At 44.7% G+C, this 21785-nt stretch overlaps 1 protein-coding gene across 1 annotated transcript; it reads left to right on the top strand.

The window, feature by feature from the left end:
• Positions 1–160: 160 nt before the first annotated feature.
• On the top strand, positions 161–19280 carry LOC307130402 (uncharacterized protein; the record flags this gene model as incomplete). The annotated part of the gene is made up of 9 exons (XM_079823364.1): positions 161–325; positions 14881–14934; positions 15077–15315; positions 17242–17441; positions 17525–17633; positions 17880–18055; positions 18295–18503; positions 18636–18795; positions 19002–19280. The coding sequence occupies 9 exons, from the start codon at positions 161–163 to the stop codon at positions 19139–19141; spliced, it is 1452 nt and encodes a 483-aa protein (XP_079679490.1). The 3' UTR covers positions 19142–19280.
• Positions 19281–21785: the final 2505 nt, after the last annotated feature.

Raw genomic sequence — 21785 nt, 5'->3', positions numbered from 1 at the left:
GACCCCCATGGTGGAGCAGACGACCACCACATCAGCGCAAACAAGGTTGAAGACCCCCATGGCGGAGCAGACCACCACCACAGCAGCACAGACGAGGTTGAAGACCCCCACGGTGGAGTAGACGACCACCACAGCAGTGCAGACGGTCTTGGAGACCCCCATGGTGGAGCAGACAACCACCATAGCACTGCAGACAGTCTTGGAGACCCCCACAGCGGAGCAGACGACTACCACAGCAGCGCCGATGGGCTTGGAGACCCCCAAGGTGGAGCAGACGACCACCACAGCAGTGCAGACGGTCTTGGAGACACCCAACGGTGGAGCAGTCTGAGCAGGTGGCCCAGTCGGAGTCCACTCTAGACTCTTGACAGGAAGCGGAGTCCTCTCTGGACTCGTGACAGGAGGCGGAGCCCTCTGTGGACTCGTGACAGAAGGAGGTGGAGCCCTCTGTGGACTCATGACAGAAGGAGGCGGAGCCCTCTGTGGACTCATGACAGAAGGAGGCGGAGCCCTCTGTGGACTCTGGCCACGGGGTGGGGCTGGAGCGATCTCTGGACGCTGGTCAGGGGTTGGAGCCATCTCTGGACGCTGGTCAGGGGCTGGAGTCATCTCTGGACGCTGGTCAGGGGCTGGAGCCATCTCTGGACGCTGGACCCATGTCCAGACCCAAGCAACAACTTCTGTCCACATCCAGACACAAGCGACGTCTCCTGTCTACGTCCAGAGCCAAGCGACTTCTCCAGCCTGTGACCAGCATCCAGAGAGGGCCCAGCCACTGACCAGCGACCTGAGATGGCTCCAGCCACTGACCGGCTTCCTGCGATAGCTCCAGCCACTGACAAGCGCCCAGAGATGGCTCCAGACCATGACCCCATAGCTCTGCCCAATATTTTTTTGGGGGGAGGGGGGGTTGCAATCAGACCTGCAAACTCCTCAGAGTAAAAAAGGTGATAGTGTAGCGGGTGGGGGGTGGGTCCCAGGCTCGATTTTTTGTTGTTGATTTTAATATGCAAATGACACATTTCTGAGCGTAACTTAAAGAGAATGACACATTTAGTATTTTAAAAATTATTTTATTTACAACACGGAAACACCTGAAACCCAAGGAAGTGTTGTGCAAAAAATAAAAGACTGACAGTAGAGGTGTAACGGCACACAAAACTGACGGTTCGGTATGTACCTCGGTTTAGAAATCACGGTTCGGTACGAGTTCGGTACAGCAGTTTTACAAAATTGCTTTTTATTTATTTTTTATATTTAACAGTGGTTTACTGAAGAAGAAAAAATTAATTAAATTATATCAAAGTTTATTGAAGATATTTCTGTAAATTATATAGGGAGCCCTTACTTACACATTAATATTAAAAGGTAAAAACAACAGAGCCCAAACTATTAGCCTAAATTCAGTTGCTATTTATTTTTAGGTATAATAATCAACACTCAAATAACACATTGTATGCAACATGTAAACTTCACATAAGGCAGTTTTTGCATTAACTTCTAAATCTAATTATAAAATAGTTTTTTTTCTCCAATTCGTTGTTGAAATATAATAATTTATACACAGTGTCTGTCATTTTCATGACAGGTTTATTTAACATACATGAAATAATCAAGACATCAGTAACAGGTTAAGTAGAACATAATGAATATAACGGCTAATATAGTGCATATATTTAGTGAAAGAGTTGATTTCTCTAGTGAATAAAATTCTGTGGACACTGCATGACTGCCTGAGGTAAATGTGATGCTAACGTTACATTACATTGTTTAGTTTACAAGCAGTTATAATGACGTCTTTCCGCCGTTGAAACCCTGATTTAGCGATTACACCACATATAAGTTGCAATGTATCCTCAACACACCTTCAGATGGTCATTCATGTTTATTCTTTAGGAAGAGATGATCGATCGCCTTCACTGATGATCGCGTTCACGCGCGTGCACGTCGCGCGGCCGCTTGAACTGTGATCAGTGACCAGTCACGCCTCATAGAGCGTCAAAACGGCATTTATCGTTTGAATTTCGTGATAAAATGGACTGAATACTTAATATGTTCGTGTGGGAACTCGGATTGAAGTGTGTTCCGCGCTTAAAACGAGCCGACTGTGAATTGTTAAAGATTGCACTCGGAAACCGCTCAGTAACGTTACACGTGTGCACCGAACGTAAATGACCCAATTATCCAAGAAAACGGCGATTGTCGCCGAAAAGCGACAAGTTTGCAGGTGTGTGCAATGGATGGCCCCGCCTCTGTGGGCTCCTGAACTGCCAGTACCACCATGGCCCCCTGAACTGCCCCATGTTCTGTCCCCCTGCACGGGCCTAGACCGACATCCCTCCCCCAAGACCGCCGTCCTAGACTTTTGTTTGTTTAGGGTGGTTTTGTTGGGTGTCGGGAGCCAACCATAGAGGGGGGATCTGTCACAGTGTGTTTGGGTTTTGTCATTTGTTCCTGTTTGTCATGTGATCCTGCCATGTGTCCCATTGTCATGCGATTCCCTTCCCGATTATTTATACACCACACAAATGGCTTTTAATTAGTTTATTTCGTTAGCAAACATGTAACTATAATTGTTAAGTTCTTTCCATCGATCTGCTTTTTTTAAACTTTGACATTTAAATGATTTAATGATATTATATTATACGGTTATACCCTACCTGTGGTCAGTCTGCACAAACGCCGATCAACATTAGTGTTTGCTTTGCAGCCCCTTTAAATACAGTTTTAAAAAAGACCAAGCATTCGATCTACGTCAGAGCGGCAGCGCGTCCACGAATCTTCTACAGCTTCGATGGCAGGGCGGCCAGAGCGAAGTTTGACGCTCTCGCCTGCGGCGGTGTGAACGCACAGTTATAGAAGAAGACTCTGTTATCTTGGCAAAAGGAGTGTTGAATAAGGGTGCGTTCACACTTGTCATGTTTGGTTCGATTAAAACTAACCCTGGTGCGATTGCTCAGTTAGTGCGGTTCATTTGAACACATGTGCACGCTGCCATACAAACCCTGGTGCGCACCAAACAAGCGGACCGAGACCCCTAAAAAGATGGGTCTCAGTCCGCTTCCAAATGAACTCTGGTGCGGTTCGATTGATATATGAATGCAACACGGACCAAAGACATGTAAACGAACCAAAAACAGGACGTAATGTCACAAGATGCGACGCTACAAGTCAGCTGATTTGACGACGCGGAAAGATCTGTGTATTCAAAATGAGTAGAGGGCAAACGTGGAGCAACGAGGAGGTAAAGTGCCTCATCGATATATGCAGATCTTCAATTCTGCATACAATGGAGGAAATCCTGGTGCTGTTTTGAACAATTTATGAGCTCTTCGTGAGTTCTCAGCTGGTAAAAATAAAACCATATGTACACGCGTAAAATCCAGCACACAGCATTGTTTTGAATGTTCAGTAAGCGAGCTCCGTTGCGAAATATACGTTATAAAAGCCGACCAATCAGGTTGTTACCGTATCCCTATGCCTTTGGTTCGGTAACTTTAGGGTTGCTGTAAAAAATGCCAGTGTGAATGCTAAGCGGACCAGGACTATATGTTTTGTTCTTGTTTTTTGGTCCTGACCAAATGAACCAAACGAACCGAACCACAAGTGTGAACGCACCCTAAAATTGTGATAATAATTATGTCTAACATGTTTTAGAGAACTTTATTTCATAAAGGGATTTTAAATGAAAGGTTAGATTTTTGTGGATATTTGGAATACAAGATCAAAATGATTAACAATGTAGATTTATTTTTACAGGCTTCTTACCAACATGGACAATAATTCTGACCACAAGTATAGAAAACTCAATGTGATTAAAACTGTATAACTCATTCTCTCTGTTCCTGAAAATAGATCAATCAAGACTAGATGTTGTTTCTGTTTTATTTGTCATAATTGCATGATCTTCAGAACACACTTTAGTACACTTAGTAATAAGGAAATTACATGAATAATATATATATATATATATATATATATATATATATATATATATATATATATATATATATATATATATATATATATATATATATAAGTCACACAATCCACCCTGACAGAAAATAAAAACAACTTCATTTACACTGTAAGAGTTGTTGACTGTTGTGTGGAAAAACTTCATATTTGACATGAAAACAAATGTTGCTCACTTACAACATCCTCCAGCATCTCTGAAACTCTTCTCACATTGAGTACAGTATTACGGCTTCTCTCCAGTATGAAGTCGCTCATGTGATTTCATGTTTCCAGACCGAGCAAAACTCTTGTCACAATATGAGCACTTGTAAGGTTTTTCTCCAGTATGGATTCTTTGGTGCCGTTTCAGCTGACTAGATGTAGTAAAGCTCATCCCACAGTCACAACACACATGATCTCTCACTCCATCATGTGTTTTCTGGTGCTGTTTAAACCTCTCCAGTCGTGAAAAACTCTTTCCACAGAGAGAACACACATGAGGTCTCTCACCTGTATGAACTTTCAGGTGATTTTTTAGAATTGGTGACGATATAAAATCTTTACCACACTGATCACAGTTAAATGGCTTTTCTCCAGAGTGAATGCGCAGATGAACACTGAGACCTGATGCTTGAGAAAAACTCTGTCCACACTGAGTGCATGTATACGGTTTCTCTCCAGTGTGAACTCGCTTATGTATTTTCAGGTTACTAGGCCGAGCAAAACTCTTGTCACAGTATGAGCACTTGTAAGGTTTTTCTCCAGTATGAGTTCTTTGGTGCAGTTTCAGCTGACTAATTGTAGTAAAGCTCTTCCCACAGTCACAACACACATGATCTTTCACTTCATCATGTGTTTTCTGGTGATTTTTTAAATTGTTCAGCCGCGGAAAACTCTTTCCACAGAGAGAACACACATAAGGCTTCTCATCTGAATGAACTATCAGGTGTTTTTTTAGCTGTGCTGATGAAATAAAATCTTTACCACACTGATCACAGTTAAATGGTTTTTCTCCAGAGTGAATGCGCAGATGATACCTGAGAGTTGATGCATGAGAAAAACTCTTTCCACATTGAGAGCATGTATACGGTTTCTCTCCGGTGTGAATTCTCATGTGTGTGTTAAAATCTTTCTTATTTTGTAAACTCTTTCCACACTGAGAGCAGGTGTGCAGCTTTTTGGCTTTTGTTTCTTGAGTTTTGAAGTCACAGAGTTTCTTAATGTCATTTAGTTTGTGTCGTTGCTCCTTCTCTTCCATCTGGTCTAAAATAAACATATAAAGCTGTCAGAATCAGTTCAATGAGGTTAAATGTGAAAATTAAAAACACTTAGCAGAAAACAAGACATATTGTATCTGTCTGTGTGAGTATTAAGTATATTTAATGTGTAAAGATCAGTTCTGTCATTCACTTGTTAATACAATTAAAACTGGGTTATGATAATTTAGATGCATGTCTCTATCATTTATAATCCATATACTGATTATTATTTCACAGCTGCTAAAGCAGTCAATAATGAAGAATCAAGAATGGACACCAACCTATTTGTTCCTCAGTATCTTCATGTTTTATTCTGGATGGTTCTGGATAACTGTCTTCAATCTCCTCTTTAATCTCCTCTTTAATAAACTCCATCTTTAACAGTCACACAGATTTCAGCTGCTACACCTGGAGTTTGTCCTTCTCTTGTAGGATGATGTGAATATTTCCCAGTATTTATTGGTGAATTGTTGTGGGAGGGACATCACTGCAGGTGTGAACTGTGATCACTGTGAGATACTGACGCCCACAGGACCAGACCTGGAAAAATCAAAGATAAGTTACTGAATTAATGTTGGATTAATTTAATTACATTTACACTTAAACTTGTGATTGAACATGTTTTCTGTCAGGAATATTGAGTAGTTTGATAGTTAGATATTAATAGCATTTAAAACAAGGTTTGTTCAACTCTTGTCCAAAGTCCGAGAGAAACAACAGGACCATCATGTTTAGCTGAGCTGCTGAAAAGCCTCTTTGTCTCCAAAAGTTCCCTGTTTTCACCTCATTCATTATGCCGATGTCTGAGATCTTCTGTAAAGTGGCACATTGTATTGGTGTAATAGAGTCAGAGTCTGTGAAAAACTCTCTGCCAACATATTATTACACTCTAATAATAAACCAGGACACACAACACATTTCATTACATTGGTCCTTACCCAGATAGCATGTAGTAATCGGCCCGAGCTCGGCTGCCCCGCGGCGCCTGCGGCTCTGACTCGGCATCGGCGTGTGTTTACCGGGCCGATTCTGGCCCGCAGCTCGCTCTGGCACATGCAGTTTTGTTACGGCTGTAAAGCACTGGCCCGATTGCTGTTCATTGTAACTGGCCCGATTCTGGCTATAGAGATCTGGGCCACTTCTGTCAATGACTCGGCTTATGTTCAATCACTGATGGTTACATAATGAAGCAATAATTAACATAAAATTGTTTTAAAATTTACTTAATTTCCTGACAGGATCTGATAATGTGTTAGCTACTCATTTAATGTCATGAATTTGTACAAATCAAAATATCTAAGGTAAAACTTAATCAAAATGATAATAACAGTGATCGTTTTGCACAGAAGGATCAAATCTATTTAGTTGTAATAAAGCATGCAGGTCATTCTTTACGGTGTAATGCTTTTTAAACGTGCTAAATTATGCACGTGATCTCAGGTGACTCGTTCATCGTCACTTACAGTAGTGGGAGGGGTCTCAACTGTGGCGATTGTGGTTGTGTTTGGACGAAAACAAAACAATGGATTAAATACCACAAAATACGAATATGGTAAGAAAAAATTTGAAAACATTGATGCGCTTTTATTTCCAAGTATTCTATGAAGCAGACACGCTGAAAAGGACTAATGTTACAGACGTTAACAGCACGCGTGGGACTGCAGCTAACCCCATAACTGTTGCAGCTGCTAGCACGACTTTCTTGCATGGGAATTCGATGACCACGACCTAAATCAACCTAAAAAGTAATAGCAGTGCTCATTAATTAAAAAAGTTCTTTTAAAATTTGTTTTGAAAATTGTTACGATGGGCCATATGCAGATAAAACGGTTGCCATTCAGCGATTTGTTGTTGTTGTTGTTTTCTCTCAATGACGGCTTGAAAACGAACTCGGTAAGTGCCATATTATATTCTAACAGCTTGTGTTATTACCCATTTATTTAATATAAATATTTATTCAAGTTATAGGCCAACAGCATTTAGCTGAGCTTCGGCAAATTCAAATCTTGCGTAACAATGACGCATTTCCGTAGCCGTAGCTGATTGGATGACGGTCATTGAATGGACAATAAAAGGTGATGCTAAGAGATTCGGTTTCACAACAGTTTGACAACATTTCGACGTTGGATTTCAATCGCAAAGGTAAGGTTTTTGCTACTTGATATGCTGTTGATACTGACTTGCTATTTTAAAACATTGTGAATGCTAAATTTAGTTTAGTTTAGGTCAAGTATATATTATTTTAAGAAACCATGCTGAACAAATTATTTGAAGTAATAAAATAGTCCATATACTATATGGCTCTGTTAACAACACTAGTAAAAGCCGTAAATGTTGTATTTCTGAGCTAACTTAAAGGAAATACGGTAGAGTGTTGACACTATGATTCTTGCTATTTTAAAACATTATTCACACTGTTAAATTGTAACTGTGTTTAACTTAAAAGTATTTTTAGGTCGTTATTTGGTAACACTTTACAATAAGGTTCATTTGTTAACATTACTTAATATATTAACTAACAATGAGCAATACATTTGTTAATCTTTGCTAACGTTAGTTAATACAAAATACAGCTGTTCATTATTTGTTCATGTTACTTCACATTGCATTAACTGATATTAACAAAACTTTTGTTTTGAATAATGCTTCAGTAAATGTTGAAATTATTATATTAACTAAGATTAATAAATGCTGTACAAGTGCAGTTCATTATTAGTATACAGTAGAATTTTGACTCTGTGAATAAGGTTTTAAAATAGTAAGTCATAATGTTAAACAGTAACATTGTAATTTTCATTGTATGTTGTACAGACTGTTTTAAATGGGTTCCAAACACTTATCCATTTTCATTTAGTTATAGTTTTACGTTGGTGTCAATTGGTTGGTTTATTGGCCTCTGTTAACAGTCCTGAAAATATCTGTAGAACAGATCCTGGTTTACGTATAAAAAGATGCAAATGTAGGTATAAAGAAAACGTCTCGGTTACGTATGGTAACCCTCGTTCCCTGAAGGAGGGAACGGAGACGTACGTCGGACGTACCGACGAATTGGGATCACTTCTGGGAGCCCCTATCAGCTTCGAGCTATCTAGAACCGGCCAATGAACAATTGGCGTGCGAGATTTGCATCTCGCGCTCCGCCCCGCGCCGCGGGTATAAACAGGAAGCGAGAGCGAATGCACGCTGTTTTTCACTGAGGAGCCACACGTAGTGGCTCGACCTGCAGTGATGGTACAGCAACTGTGGCGACGGGACGTACGTCTCCGTTCCCTCCTTCAGGGAACGAGGGTTACCATACGTAACCGAGACGTTCCCATTCAGTCGGTCACGTTCGACGTACGTCGGACGTACCGACGAATTGGGATCCCCTATGGAAAACGCCATAGTTACTACCACTTCCAGCGCCCAGCGATGAGCCCCACAGATCCCGATCTGGTGCGGGCGGGTAGGTTCACGCAGGGAGAGTCAAAGCTGCTGTTCCGCAAGACCCACTCAGCTGACTGTATTGGATAACGCTGGGAAAGCGTGCCTGTGAAGGCAGCTGCGGAAGCCACATCATGCCCAGAGGGAGTTAACATGTGGAGAATACACGTATGGGCTGGCCGTGGGCAGCACAACATACGGAAGTCTCAGGGGTGGCCCCGGCCAATTAGGAGGGAGACAACACGTACCTGAGACGGCAGAGGAGCTCTGCCGAGGGAAAGACACGGGCTCGCCGTAGGGAGCCGTACCGTGGAAGAATACACATATGGGACCGCCGTGGGGGTCACTACATACGGAACCCAGCCTAACACAAGTTCCACCAATGCATACGAGTGTTAGACCTGGCGTCGAACGCTCCGCCACGTCCGACTGCCGCGGGTTGTGGAGGACTCAACAGGGTTCGCCGTTCCGGGGAACTCGACTGGAGCGAAAAAGCGCACGCATCCGTCTACCATAGGGGAGGGAATGGCGCAGCAAGCCGACACTAGAACGGGTACTTCGGTGTTACTGACTATGGGAAGTGAGCACACAGGAAGACACCGGCTCTACACGGAGGCTATAGAATCTAGCGAACGTGTTAGGTGTCGCCCAGCCCGCAGCTCTACAGATATCTGTCAGCGAGGCGCCACGAGCCAGCGCCCAGGAAGAGGCAACACCCCTAGTGGAGTGGGCTCTTAACCCGAGCGGGCAGGGCACGTCTTGGGACTGATAAGCCAAGACGATGGCATCCACTATCCAGTGGGCCATCCTCTGCTTGGAGACAGCCTTTCCCTTCTGCTGTCCTCCGTAACAGACGAAGAGCTGCTCTGAGGTCCTGAAGCTTTGCGTTCTATCCACGTAAGTCCGGAGAGCACGGACGGGACAGAGAAAAGCTAGGGCTGGGTCTGCCTCCTCCGAAGGCAGCGCTTGCAGGCTCACCACTTGGTCCCGGAAGGGAGTAGTGGGAACCTTGGGCACATATCCAGGCCGGGGTCTCATGATCACATGAGAGTTACCGGGCCCGAATTCCAGGCACGATTCGTCGACCGAAAATGCCTGCAGGTCCCCTACCCTCTTGATGGAGGCCAACGCAATCAGGAGTATAGTCTTTAACGACAGTATTTTCAACTCAGCTGACTGCAGAGGCTCAAAGGGTTCTCTCTGTAGTGCAGTTAGCACCAGAGCTAAGTCCCAAGAGGGTATAGAGGGAGGACGAGGAGGATTTAATCTCCTTGCTCCTCTAAGGAACCTGACGATCAGATCGTGCTTACCTAGAGATTTTCCATCTACGAGCTCATGATTAGCGGCGATAGCGGCGACATAGACCTTGAGGGTGGAGGGAGACAGCCTTCGCTCCAACCCATCCTGTAGAAAGGTAAGCACAGAAACGATCGAACATCTTCGGGGGTCTTCTCGGCGAGAAGAGCACCAGTCGACGAACAGGTTCCACTTCAACGCATAGAGGCGCCTCGTAGAGGGGGCTCTAGCGGAAGTGATGGTGTCAACTACCGCTTGCGGTAGGTCACCTAGAACCTCCGCGTCCCGTCCAGGGACCAAACATGGAGTTTCCAGAGGTCCGGACGCGGGTGCCATAGGGTGCCCCGTCTCTGAGTCAGGAGGTCCTGTCTCAGAGGAATGGGCCAGGGAGGTGCTGTCGCGAGGAGCACTAGTTCCGGGAACCAAGTCCGGTTGGGCCAATACGGAGCGACCAACAGGACCTGCTCCTCGTCCTCCCTGACTTTGCACAGTGTCTGCGCAAGAAGGCTCACTGGGGGAAACGCATACTTGCGTTCTTCCCGGGGCCAGCTGTGGGCCAGGGCATCCGACCCGAGGGTCCCCTCGGTCAAGGAATAAAACCGCTGACAGTGGGTCGTCTCTGGGGAGGCAAACAGGTCTACCTGTGCGGCCCCGAAACGACTCCAGATTAGCTGGACCGCCTGGGGATGGAGTCGCCATTCTCCCGGAAGTACCTGCTGACGTGACAGCTCGTCGGCCGCACGATTGAGCAGGCCCGGAATGTGAACGGCACGAAGCGACCTCAGATGCTTCTGACTCCATAAGAGGAGATGGCGGGCGAGTTGCGACATGCGACGGGAGCGTAGACCACCCTGTTTGTTGATGTACGCTACGGCCGCAGTGTTGTCCGTCCGGACCAGAACGTGCTTGCCTCTGAGCGGAACTTTGAAGCGGCTGAGTGCAAGACGAACTGCTAACAACTCGAGGCAATTGATATGCCATTGCAGTTGAGGCCCCGTCCACAGACCCGAAACTGCAAGCCCGTTGTACGTGGCACCCCAACCCGTGGATGAGGCATCCGTGGAGACAACGGAGTGCCTGGACACTTGTTCTAGGGGTACTCCCGCCCGGAGAAACAGAGGGTCCGACCACGGGCCGAAGGTTTGGCGGCACCTCGGAGTCACTTGGACGCGGAGGGAACCGCTGTGCCACGCCCATCTCGGGACTCGATCGTGTAGCCAGCGTTGAAGCGGTCTCATATGAAGCAATCCGAGCGGCGTTACTGCGGCTGCGGATGCCATATGCCCCAGGAGCCTCTGAAAATGTTTCAGTGGAACCGCTGTCCTGCCTCTGAACGAATTCAGGCAGTTCAACACCGACTGGACGCGCTCCTCGGTGAGGCGCGCAGTCATGGCGACCGAGTCTATCTCCATACCGAGAAAAGAGATCCTCTGCGTGGGGCAGAGTTTGCTCTTCTCCCAGTTGACCCGAAGTCCCAACTGGCTGAGGTGACTGAGCACCTTGTCCCTGTGTTCGCACAACTGCTCTCGCGACTGGGCAAGGATCAGCCAGTCGTCGAGATAGTTGAGGATGCGAACGCCATGCTCTCTCATGGGAGCAATGGCCGCCTCCGCAACCTTCGTAAAGACGCGGGGCGACAGGGACAGGCCGAAGGGTAAGACGCGGTACTGATATGCCCGTCCCTCGAACGCGAAGCGCAGAAAGGGCCGGTGTCGAGGAAGAATCGAGACATGAAAGTACGCGTCCTTCAGGTCTATCGCTGCAAACCAATCTCGGGGACGGATGCACCTGAAGATGCGCCTCTGCGTTAACATCGTGAACGGCAGCCTGTGAAGGGACCGGTTCAGGAATCGCAGATCCAAGATCGGTCGTAACCCGCCGCCTTTCTTGGGTACAATGAAGTAGGGGCTGTAGAACCCGGACCTCATATCGGCTTGAGGGACCGGCTCTATCGCGTCCTTCGCCAGTAGGACAGCGATCTCCGCCCTGAGCACGGGGGCGTTCGCCTCCACTACAGTCGTGAAGTGAACGCCCCTGAACTTGGGGGGACGCCGGGCGAACTGAATCGCATAGCCGAGTCTGATGGTACGGATGAGCCACCGAGACGGGCTGGGAAGCGCTAGCCAGGCTCCCAGACTCCGAGCAAGGGGGACCATCGGTACCACAGACGTACCCGCAGCGGGGCAGCGAGGCGGAACGCAGGGATCCGGCACGGACGGCATGGGAGCGGCCCGAAGCGGGATCTGAGTGTGCTGTGCAACACTTACCTGCATCCGCGGAGGGGACGTGCGAGTGTGGGGAGGCCGCTTGTGTGCGTCCCGACAGCCGGCGTCCCCTGCTGGCGAAGGGAGAGGTACTTGAGGGTGGCGAGGCATGGGAGCGTCGACCACCGCCAAGCGCGCTCTCTTGGCACCCAGAGATATTGGAAACTGCTCTTTTATTGATGTTTTGGGTGCCGCTGGCACTGGGGCCAGCGGCGGAACAGACAAACAAAAGATTCTCCCCCGGCCCTCCTCCGGGGGAAGGAGTGGTGCTGCAGCCATCTCCCTCCGAGCAGTTTCCTCCATCTCTGGGTGGCCCGTCTCAGGGTCGCTTGCGACGACGCTTGCCACCTGGCTTGGCAGCGGCCTGAGCGGGCTGGACATCCTTCCCACGGCCGGCCCCACGCCGTCGGCTGGTGGAAGGCTGCTGCGGTGCCTTGGCGGGGGCGGAGGCGGCGGCGGGTGGACGTCCTCGGCGACGAGTAGTCGGAGGCGCTGCCGCCGGCGGCGGGGTGGAGGCAGCAGCGGGCCGCCGGGGCAGGATGTGCTTGATCGCCTCCGTCTGCTTCTGGGCGGCCGAGAACTGCTGGGCGAAGCTCTCGACCGCGTCGCCGAACAACCCAGCTGACGAGATGGGGGAGTCCAGGAACCGATATTTATCGGTCTCCCTCATATCAGCCAGGTTGAGCCAGAGATGACGCTCCTGGACCACAAGCGTGGACATCGCCTGACCGATGGAACGGGCGGTGACTTTCGTCGCCCGGAGGGCGAGGTCCGTCGCCGTCCGGAGCTCCCGGAGGAGCTCTGGGTCAGGCCTACCCTCGTGCATGTCAAGGAGCGCTTGGGCCTGGTGGACCTGAAGCAGCGCCATGCCATGCAAGGCGGACGCAGCCTGCCCGCAGGCCTTGTAAGCCTTCCCAGTCAGACTGGAAGAGAACTTACAGGCCCGGGACGGGAGACGCGGGTCACCGCGCCAGTTAGAGGCGGTCGCCGGACACAGTTGCATCGCGACGGCGCGCTCCACTGGCGGGATCCCCACGTAACCCTTGGCTGGTCCGCCGTCGAGAGTAGTGAGGGGGGAGGAGTCACTCGGCCGGTTTCTGGCAGAAAAAGGTGCCTTCCACGACCTCGTGAGCTCCTCATGCACCTCCGGGAAGAAAGGTGTCGGGGCGGGACGCTGAGAACCAGCGCGACCCACCCCGAGGAACCAATCGTCCAACCTAGAGGGTTCGGGACACGGTGGAGGGTTCCACTCGAGCCCAACCCTTTCGGCGGCCCGGGAAAGCATAGCAGCCATCTCAGGGTCCGGTGCAGCCGTTGCCACTCTCCCAGAGGGAGGCAGTACAACTGAACCTTCATCCCCCGAGGACTGAAACTCCCCCTCCGATGCAGCGATTGACATCTGTTCATCTGCTGGAGCTCCAAAAGTCACCACTGGTCTCCCGTGGGAGGGTCCAGCGGGTTCTCCTGGAGGCTCTACCGGCTGCGGAGCAGAGGGAATAGGGGCCTGCGGAGATTGACTCGGCGGGTTTGCCCTAAACGTGATCCTCAGATCACCCTGGCCATCCAAAGAAGCAGGGCCACCCGGGTTAGGGGCAGCCCTGGTTCGTGGGATGGGTAAGGGGACTCCCCCAGCCCGGAGGTAGGAGAGTCTCGATCTAAGCTCCGCGATAGTCATGTTCCCGCAGTGGGAACATGAACTATCCACAAACGCCGCCTCAACGTGCTGTATGCCCAAACACGTGAGACAGCGATTGTGACCGTCAGCAGGGGACAGGGAACGACCGCATCCAGAAACGCACGGGTGGTAAGACATCCTGAAAAGGACGGCACGTCACCCGTGAACTCTTTTTGTGAGGAAACGCTCTTGTGCTGAAGCACTCAGGGGGAAACGCGACAGCGCACGGGATTGTTGTGCAGCCCGTGCCTGTACTCAACAGGAAAAACGCCCAACCAGACCAACAGGATTTGCTGTTGCTGTTAAAACAGCAGTTTTTCTCTGCTTGCAGAGGCAGCCGATGAGTCAGCGCGGATCCCGCTGGAATGTGCCGTCTCTCCAACACGCGTTTCCTGGATTCTCCGGTCTTCTAAATAACTTGCTGATAGCAGCGATAAACTCAAGCAGTGTAGCGTTGAGAGTCCTCTTCATCTGCCGTGTGGCTCCGAAGTGAATGACAGCGTGCATTCGCTCTCGCTTCCTGTTTATACCCGCGGCGCGGGGCGGAGCGCGAGATGCAAATCTCGCACGCCAATTGTTCATTGGCCGGTTCTAGATAGCTCGAAGCTGATAGGGGCTCCCAGAAGTGATCCCAATTCGTCGGTACGTCCGACGTACGTCGAACGTGACCGACTGAATGGGAACAAAAGTACACATTTTGGGCAATTTACAGCACATCAGTTGATCTGCACAAAGACAAAAGAGTAATGTCAGTGTTTTATAATGAACATGTGAATAGGAATGATATTGTCTGAGGTGTTAATGGGCTATTGCAAGCCATGAACTGCTGGTACTGATCTTTCTTTCTTCTGGCTCTTTAAGTGTAAAAAGTGTAAGTCTGTAATGTATGTAAAGATGTAATTTAGTTGATTTCTGGTGTTTTCTGATCTCTATAAATGTATCTATGCAGTATATTGATTGTAACAAAATTAAACATTGTTTGTGTGCTTTTTGCTTTTTTTGACAGACCACAACAAGATCAGTGAAGTTGCCAAGCTCAGCACAGAAGAGGCCATCCTGTGTAAGTCATGTCTGAAAACTATGAGTTTTATACTGTAAATTCTAACATTCAAAAAAAGGCGAGGGCAAGTGTTGCTCAGATTCTAAAGTCTTTGCAAACTCCTAACTCTAAGGCTAGTGATGACACTCCTCATAATCAACAGATGTACACTAGTAAAAATGAATCCTCTGAAGATAATGACTTTGACAATATTGATGTGGTGGTGTCAGAAGACTCTGTTAATTTAGATGATTATGATGCAGTGATGTCGGAAGACTCTGTAAGTGATTCTGAGAATAGTGATGACTATTTTGAGGAAAGTCCTGATGAAGCTTTTAGAAACGCTCTAACTGACTGGGCTATAGACTTCAGAATCACAATGGTTGCATTAACAGCTCTTCTGTCAGTCTTGCGTAGTATGCATCCCAGCCTTCCAAAAGATGCTCGAACACTGCTTAAGACTAACACAATATATAGGATAGAACAAGTAGCAGGAGGCTCTTTCTATTATTTTGGTATTCTTAATGCATTGTCTGGAATGCTTGAAAAAATATTGCCCCAGTTACCAAACAGACACACACTGAGATTGCAGTTGAATTTTGATGGCATTCCGTTGCACAAGAGTTCAAATATGCAACTGTGGCCTATTTTAGGCTTATTACAAGGCATAGCCAAAAAGCCTTTTCTAATAGCAATATTTGGTGGCATTTCAAAACCAAAAATACTGGCAGAGTATTTAAAAAGCTTAATTGACGAAGTTAAGGTCCTGCAGTCAGGCTTTATTTTCAGAGGAAAGGAACTACTCCTAAAAATTAGTTCTGTAGTTTGTGATGCACCTGCTCGTGCATATGTTAAGGGAGTTAAATCTCATACAGGTTATTCGTCATGTGGTAAATGTGTACAGTCTGGTGTGTACATACAAAAGCGCATGACTTTCCCTGAGACTAATGCTGCCCTAAGAACGAATGAAACGTTCAGAAGCATGTGTGATGAAGACCACCACATAACTAGATCTCCATTTACTGAACTTGATATAAACATGGTATCATGTTTCCCTCATGATTATATGCATTTAGTCTGTCTTGGTGTGATGCGAAGGTTATTAGATCTATGGACAAGTGGTCCTCTCAAGACTCGTTTGCCATCACAGAAAGTAGTCAAATTATCTCAGAACTTACTCTCCATTAAAAATTATGTCCCATCAGAATTTGCTCGTAAACCAAGGTCGATTGAAGAAAAAAACAGGTGGAAGGCAACTGAACTAAGACAGTTTTTACTCTACACAGGATCAGTAGTTCTTCATGATGTTGTATGCACTCCTGTTTACAATAACTTTATGCTTCTCTCAGTTGCGATTTCAATTCTTATTGATCCAACCCTGTGTTCTGTAATGTGTGAATATGCAAAGGTATTACTAGTGGCTTTTGTGGAGCACTTTGTGAAGCTGTATGGCAAGGAATATGTGGTGTATAATGTGCATGGCCTTGTTCACTTAGCTGATGATGTGAAATGCCATGGTCCACTTGACCACATTTCTGCATTTCCATTCGAGAATTATTTAGGGCAGTTAAAAAGATTGGTCCGACGTCCATGTCATCCTGTTGCCCAGATTGTACGCAGGATATCTGAAATATCTAGTGGTGGTTCTAAGATCGACCCTTCCAAAAGTTATGTGCGAAAAGAGCATTGTGATGGTCCTATTTTGCAGTTTGTTAATGGAGAAGTGAGACAGTATAAAGAAATATATTTCCCTGATTTTTGTCTAAAAATTTCAAAAGGCGATAACTGTGTCAGAATTGGTTCCAATATTGGGTTGGTACAGAACATCTATATTGAGAACAATGATGCTTACATCGTATATGCTGAGTTTGAGTCTGTTCGTAGATTTTATGACTACCCAATTGATTCTTGCAGGCTTGGAGCTTATCTCGTATCTGATCTTTCTAAAGAATTTAGATGTGCCAAAATTGATGAGACGCTTAAAAAATATGTCATACTTCCTTTTCAAACCAAGTTTGCCTGTCTACCTTTACTGCATTTAAATTGACAACAACAGCAGTTCAACTGTGTGTTGGTCTTAGGTTTTTTAATGTAGCATAGATATATTTAAACATAATTCACCAAAATCTCACATTCAGGTACAGGCTTGTGGAGTGTAACATAACAGTATTTTTGAAAATAGAAGGATTATTGTGCAATAATAAGCGGAATGACAGCTCAACTTGACTTGATTATTATTGTGTAAATTATTGTGTAATGTGAATAAAAATTGTGTAAAAATGTGTAAAATGCAACAAATTGCTCTTTTTTTTGTTTTGTTTTTTGAAGATTTTTTGGGAAAATGTTCCATATTGTGGAGTTCATCGAGTCATCTGAAGTGGAAGTTGTGCCATCTTCATGGGTGCAGAATGGTACCTGTGCTTGGCCGACTTACAAATCTGTGGCTAAGATCCAGAAGGCTGTAACACTCCATGAATCTCCTAATCGTACTTGGTCTGCCTTCAGGGTGCGAATTATTCACACCACAGGTACTAACATATTAAGAAAACTGTGACAATATTTCATGATTGTTACATTTTTGGGGAGGTTAACCACCATGTATGTTTTATAGACACGTATCAGGAAGCTCGGCTCAAACTTCCGCAAGCAACTCTGATGTCTGATTTGCAGACAGAAGATGATGATGATGATCGTCCAGCATACACAAAAAGAAAGAACAGGTTTGTTTGTATTTTAAGCATGTTTTTTTACCACAGGTGTTTTTCAAATAAACGGTGTAGTTAACCCCAAAATGAAAAGTCTGTTAGCGACAACAGAATGAGGGAATAGATGATTGCAGAACTTTCATTTTGGGTTAACTGTCTTATATGTAAATTGTACATATATTGCATTGATACATTATAATCTGCAAGTTTTGCTACGGCACTATTTTAACGTTGTTGTTTTTTCCTCATGTACACGATCAGGGGAAACAAAAGAAACCACTCTAGTGAGGATGATGACGATAATTACTTTGCAAGCAAGAGACTGGAAAAAACTGTCAGAATAGAGGACCGTTCAGAAGTTTTTGCAGCACCTCAAATACCGTCACCACCACGGACTATGGCAGAACCTCTGAGAACTCCATCCAGACACACAGATGGTATTGCAAGTCCTACCACCTCTAGGAATAATTTACGTCTATGTACCAGTGCAGCTGGAGATGGAGACAGAACATGTTGCAGTTCATCATGTGTTTGTAAGTATGAACTTCATTTTAAAGGCCTAATTCAACAAGGGATTTAAGATTTAACTGACTACCTACCAAAACACTATACAAAAAATATACAAAAAACAAGCTTCAAGTGCATGTACGCTTATTTATGTTTTTTTTTTTTGCAGCCCTGCTGACTGAAGTTTTAAAAGCACAAGAGGTCATCAAGCAACAACTTGCCATCATTCTGAAGAATCAGCAGAAACAGAACAGTGCTCAGTCGCAGAGTGATGAACTTCCAGACATCACCACATTCAACCTTCCTTTGTCAGATTTATCTGATCTGGAAAGGCTTGAAAATCAAATAAAGGATCAGCCAGAACAAATGAAGAAGTTGGTAAGATGAAGTCCTTGAATTTTTCACACAATGTGTCTTGTCTTGTATGTATTATAATCACATTGATACTCCGTTACTGTTGTATATTTATTTTGCCTGTAATACCGTTTCATTTTTTTTTTTTCTTCAAAGGTAACCTATTTAGGAACAATTGGTGGGTTTTCCACTAAAGAAGCTGTGTGGCGTATCCTGGGAAAGCTTTTGGCGAACTCCTTTGCTAAAAGAATTAACTGGAGTGGTGCAAACCAAAAAGTGGCATTTCGTGCATTGGCCCTCAGGACTATTGTAGTCAGTAAGTTGATTTGATATACATTCCAGTACATATAGGCTGCTATACATCTGTCGTGTACGATTACTTTCATATAATTGTTAATGTATTGTTAGTGTATTTTTTGCTTGTTTTTTTTTTGTTTTTTTTTTACCAATATCTGTTCTTTGTTGCGCAAAATTGTGTAACTGTATAACTAACTATTTGTGAATATTGTTTGCCATTTACAGATGCAGTGAGGACAAATGCCCATACCAAGAGCTCCACTGATAAAGAGGTGGAAAGGTATATAACAAGATGGCTACAACTTGCTCCTGACAGAGATGGAGGAAGGAAGGAAAGAGCGAAGGCTAACGTGTTTAATGTGTAAATTACTTTGATCAATTCTTTTCTTTTTTTATATTTGTAATGACAGGTATAAAAATAGGTGTTTAAGTATTTCTTTCTTTTTTCTTTTTCTTTTTTTTTTTGCACTATTTTATTTATATGCGTGTTTTTTTAATTAGTATTATTGTGGGGGTTTTTTTTTAGATTACATTTTCTTGACAAATAGGTGTTTAAAGATAGTTCTTGATACCATTTTAGTTTACCATTACCATATAACACATATACCTTTTTTTTATTTTTTCAATATAATCTAGTTTAAGTATTTATTTATTTACAATAGGTGTTTTAAGATGTTTCTTCATACTTGTATAATTTTAAATATATATATCCATTTTTTATTTAAAATGTGTGCCTTTTTACAAAACTTTTGTATTCAAGTTTCTTTGAACTTATACTTGTGCACTTTAATATTTTTTTTTGGTTGTGTTTAAAGTTGTTTCTTGATAAATGTGCAATTTTCTAAATAAATATAGTTTCTTCATATTTCTGTCCTTTGTTTTTATATCATTTGCAACAATATTCGGATTAAAAATATGTTTTAAGTTATGTTTTCATTTTCTTCAAAAGTTTTATTATAGCCTAAATGTTTTGTATCACATTATCCATTTGCTGTCATATCAACACAAAAGTGGTATAAAGGTTATTCAATTAACATTAATAAAGGTAGACATTTCATAATAACATGGCAAGAATTAATCGGGCCAGCTTTGGCGGGCAGTACGCATTAGTGACGGCCCGATTCCGGCTTGATTGCGGCAGCGTCGGCAAGTTAACGGCTGCCGCATCTGGCCCGATTGATTCGGGCCGGAATCGGGCAGTGAGTAAACATGCATACGGCCCGAGTGCGGCAGACGGAAGCGGGCCGACGGGTAAGTCTCCGGCAGTCGAGAATCAAACCGGAACTGGCCCGAGTGTATTTTGCTATCTGGGTAAACATGTAAACTCTGGAGCTGATTAATGTTAAACTCTGTAATCTGAGAAACATCTCTCACCTGCAGACTGGAAATATAAGGCATCTGAACAAATTCCACATTTGTCCTTCTTTCACGATCGTCGCTTTCAGCTTTAACTGGAGTGTCTGCTCTCGTCTCGCGTTTATTTCTTCTGCGCATGCTCAGTGTGCGTGCTGTCAAATTTCTTAAAGGGACCGCAAATTCTTAAAGTCGGCGTGAAAAGGGCTTGATTTCGTCCTTCGGGAATTGATTGGATCGTTGGAAGTTGGGCGTTGCTAACAAAATGGAGGCAGATTTGAATGGCAGTTTGCACTCAGTTGTGGAGAAAAACTCAATCTATCTCTTAAAATAATGTATTTTCTCTCAAAATCCTTTCTACATATGTTACTGAGCATATATCCTTAATTTTCGCTGGTTCATGCTACAGATTTCAATTATTTTAAGCCTTTTATGGCTTTATTTCTGTAAAACTTTTCTCAGCTCTCCCTTATAAGGGGGGCATGCCGTAAGCGTGTTCACATACGCTGCATTCATAAGAGCGAGCCGTTACGACAAGCTGATCGTCCGATCGTCCAATTCTTTACATAAAAAAGCTTTTATTTCTCATATATTTCTCTCTTTTTGACTCAAGACCTTCCTGAAGAAGTTATTGTCGAGAAAAATGCACCTAACCACCATATTGCTACGATCTCTGACAGGTTTCTGAGAGGCTTGCGCCATATCACATGACAGGGAGAGAAAAGAAGTTGTTTCGATGGGGGAGGGAAAGTTACCTATTTGATTAAAGATTATAAGGGTAAATTAATTTGCACAATGAAGTGCACAGATAAATCAGTTATAGTAAACACTACAATATTTGTAAATTTAATTTCATGCCGACTTTAAAGCGCCCCCAATTCATAGTTTTCAGTCATGTGACTTTCGCGGAGCCCTGGAGGCAGTGTTGCCAAGTCCGCTGTTTTCCCGCACTACACAACACTATAGGGTGAGTTGCACCAATAAGGATTGAATTAAGCTAAATTTAACGCTAATCAAGGATTTGCTTGTATGGGTTTTATTTTAAACCGAGTTGTTGCACCACTTAATTTGAAACAGATTAATTACGCAGTAAAACCGTTAGAAGAGCTGATCAAGCAGCAGACGGAGGGTGAACCGACGCCAGACTAAAGAAGCCTTGGTGCAACACACCCTTAAAGTGCCGTAATGGACTAAAAAGGTGATATTAAAAGATCAAATTCAGTTTACACCTTTTTGATGATGCATACTATAAACAGGAGAGCAGATGAGCTGAGAATATGAATACAACACGTTTTCTTTATAATGGGTTTCGATGGAAAAAACTCTTAATGAGAAACCTTGTGATGCATTACTATTTTGTGTTCATCTGCTTTCCTGTACAAAGTATGCATCATCAATAAGGTGTATATTGAATATGGTATTTTAATATCACTGTCTTACTGCATTAATACCGACTACAAACCTGGTAAAAATGACTGGTGGGCAATGGAGGAAAGCCTTGTTTTGCCCTCCTGGTGATCGTTCCTATAGGCGTGTGACGTCACGTGAAAACTATAAATTATGCTTTTTCGAATATTACCTTTGTGGCAATGTGTTATATAGCTTTTTTGCTAATGGAGTAGGTCAGCAAAGTTTTAAAGCTCAACGGGCACATGT

Source organism: Gobio gobio, assembly GCF_949357685.1.
Source record: "Gobio gobio genome assembly, chromosome: 8".
NCBI lineage: Eukaryota > Metazoa > Chordata > Actinopteri > Cypriniformes > Gobionidae > Gobio > Gobio gobio.
The sequence above is the reverse complement of the archived record's forward strand: the minus strand, read 5'-3'. Positions and strand labels throughout refer to the sequence as shown.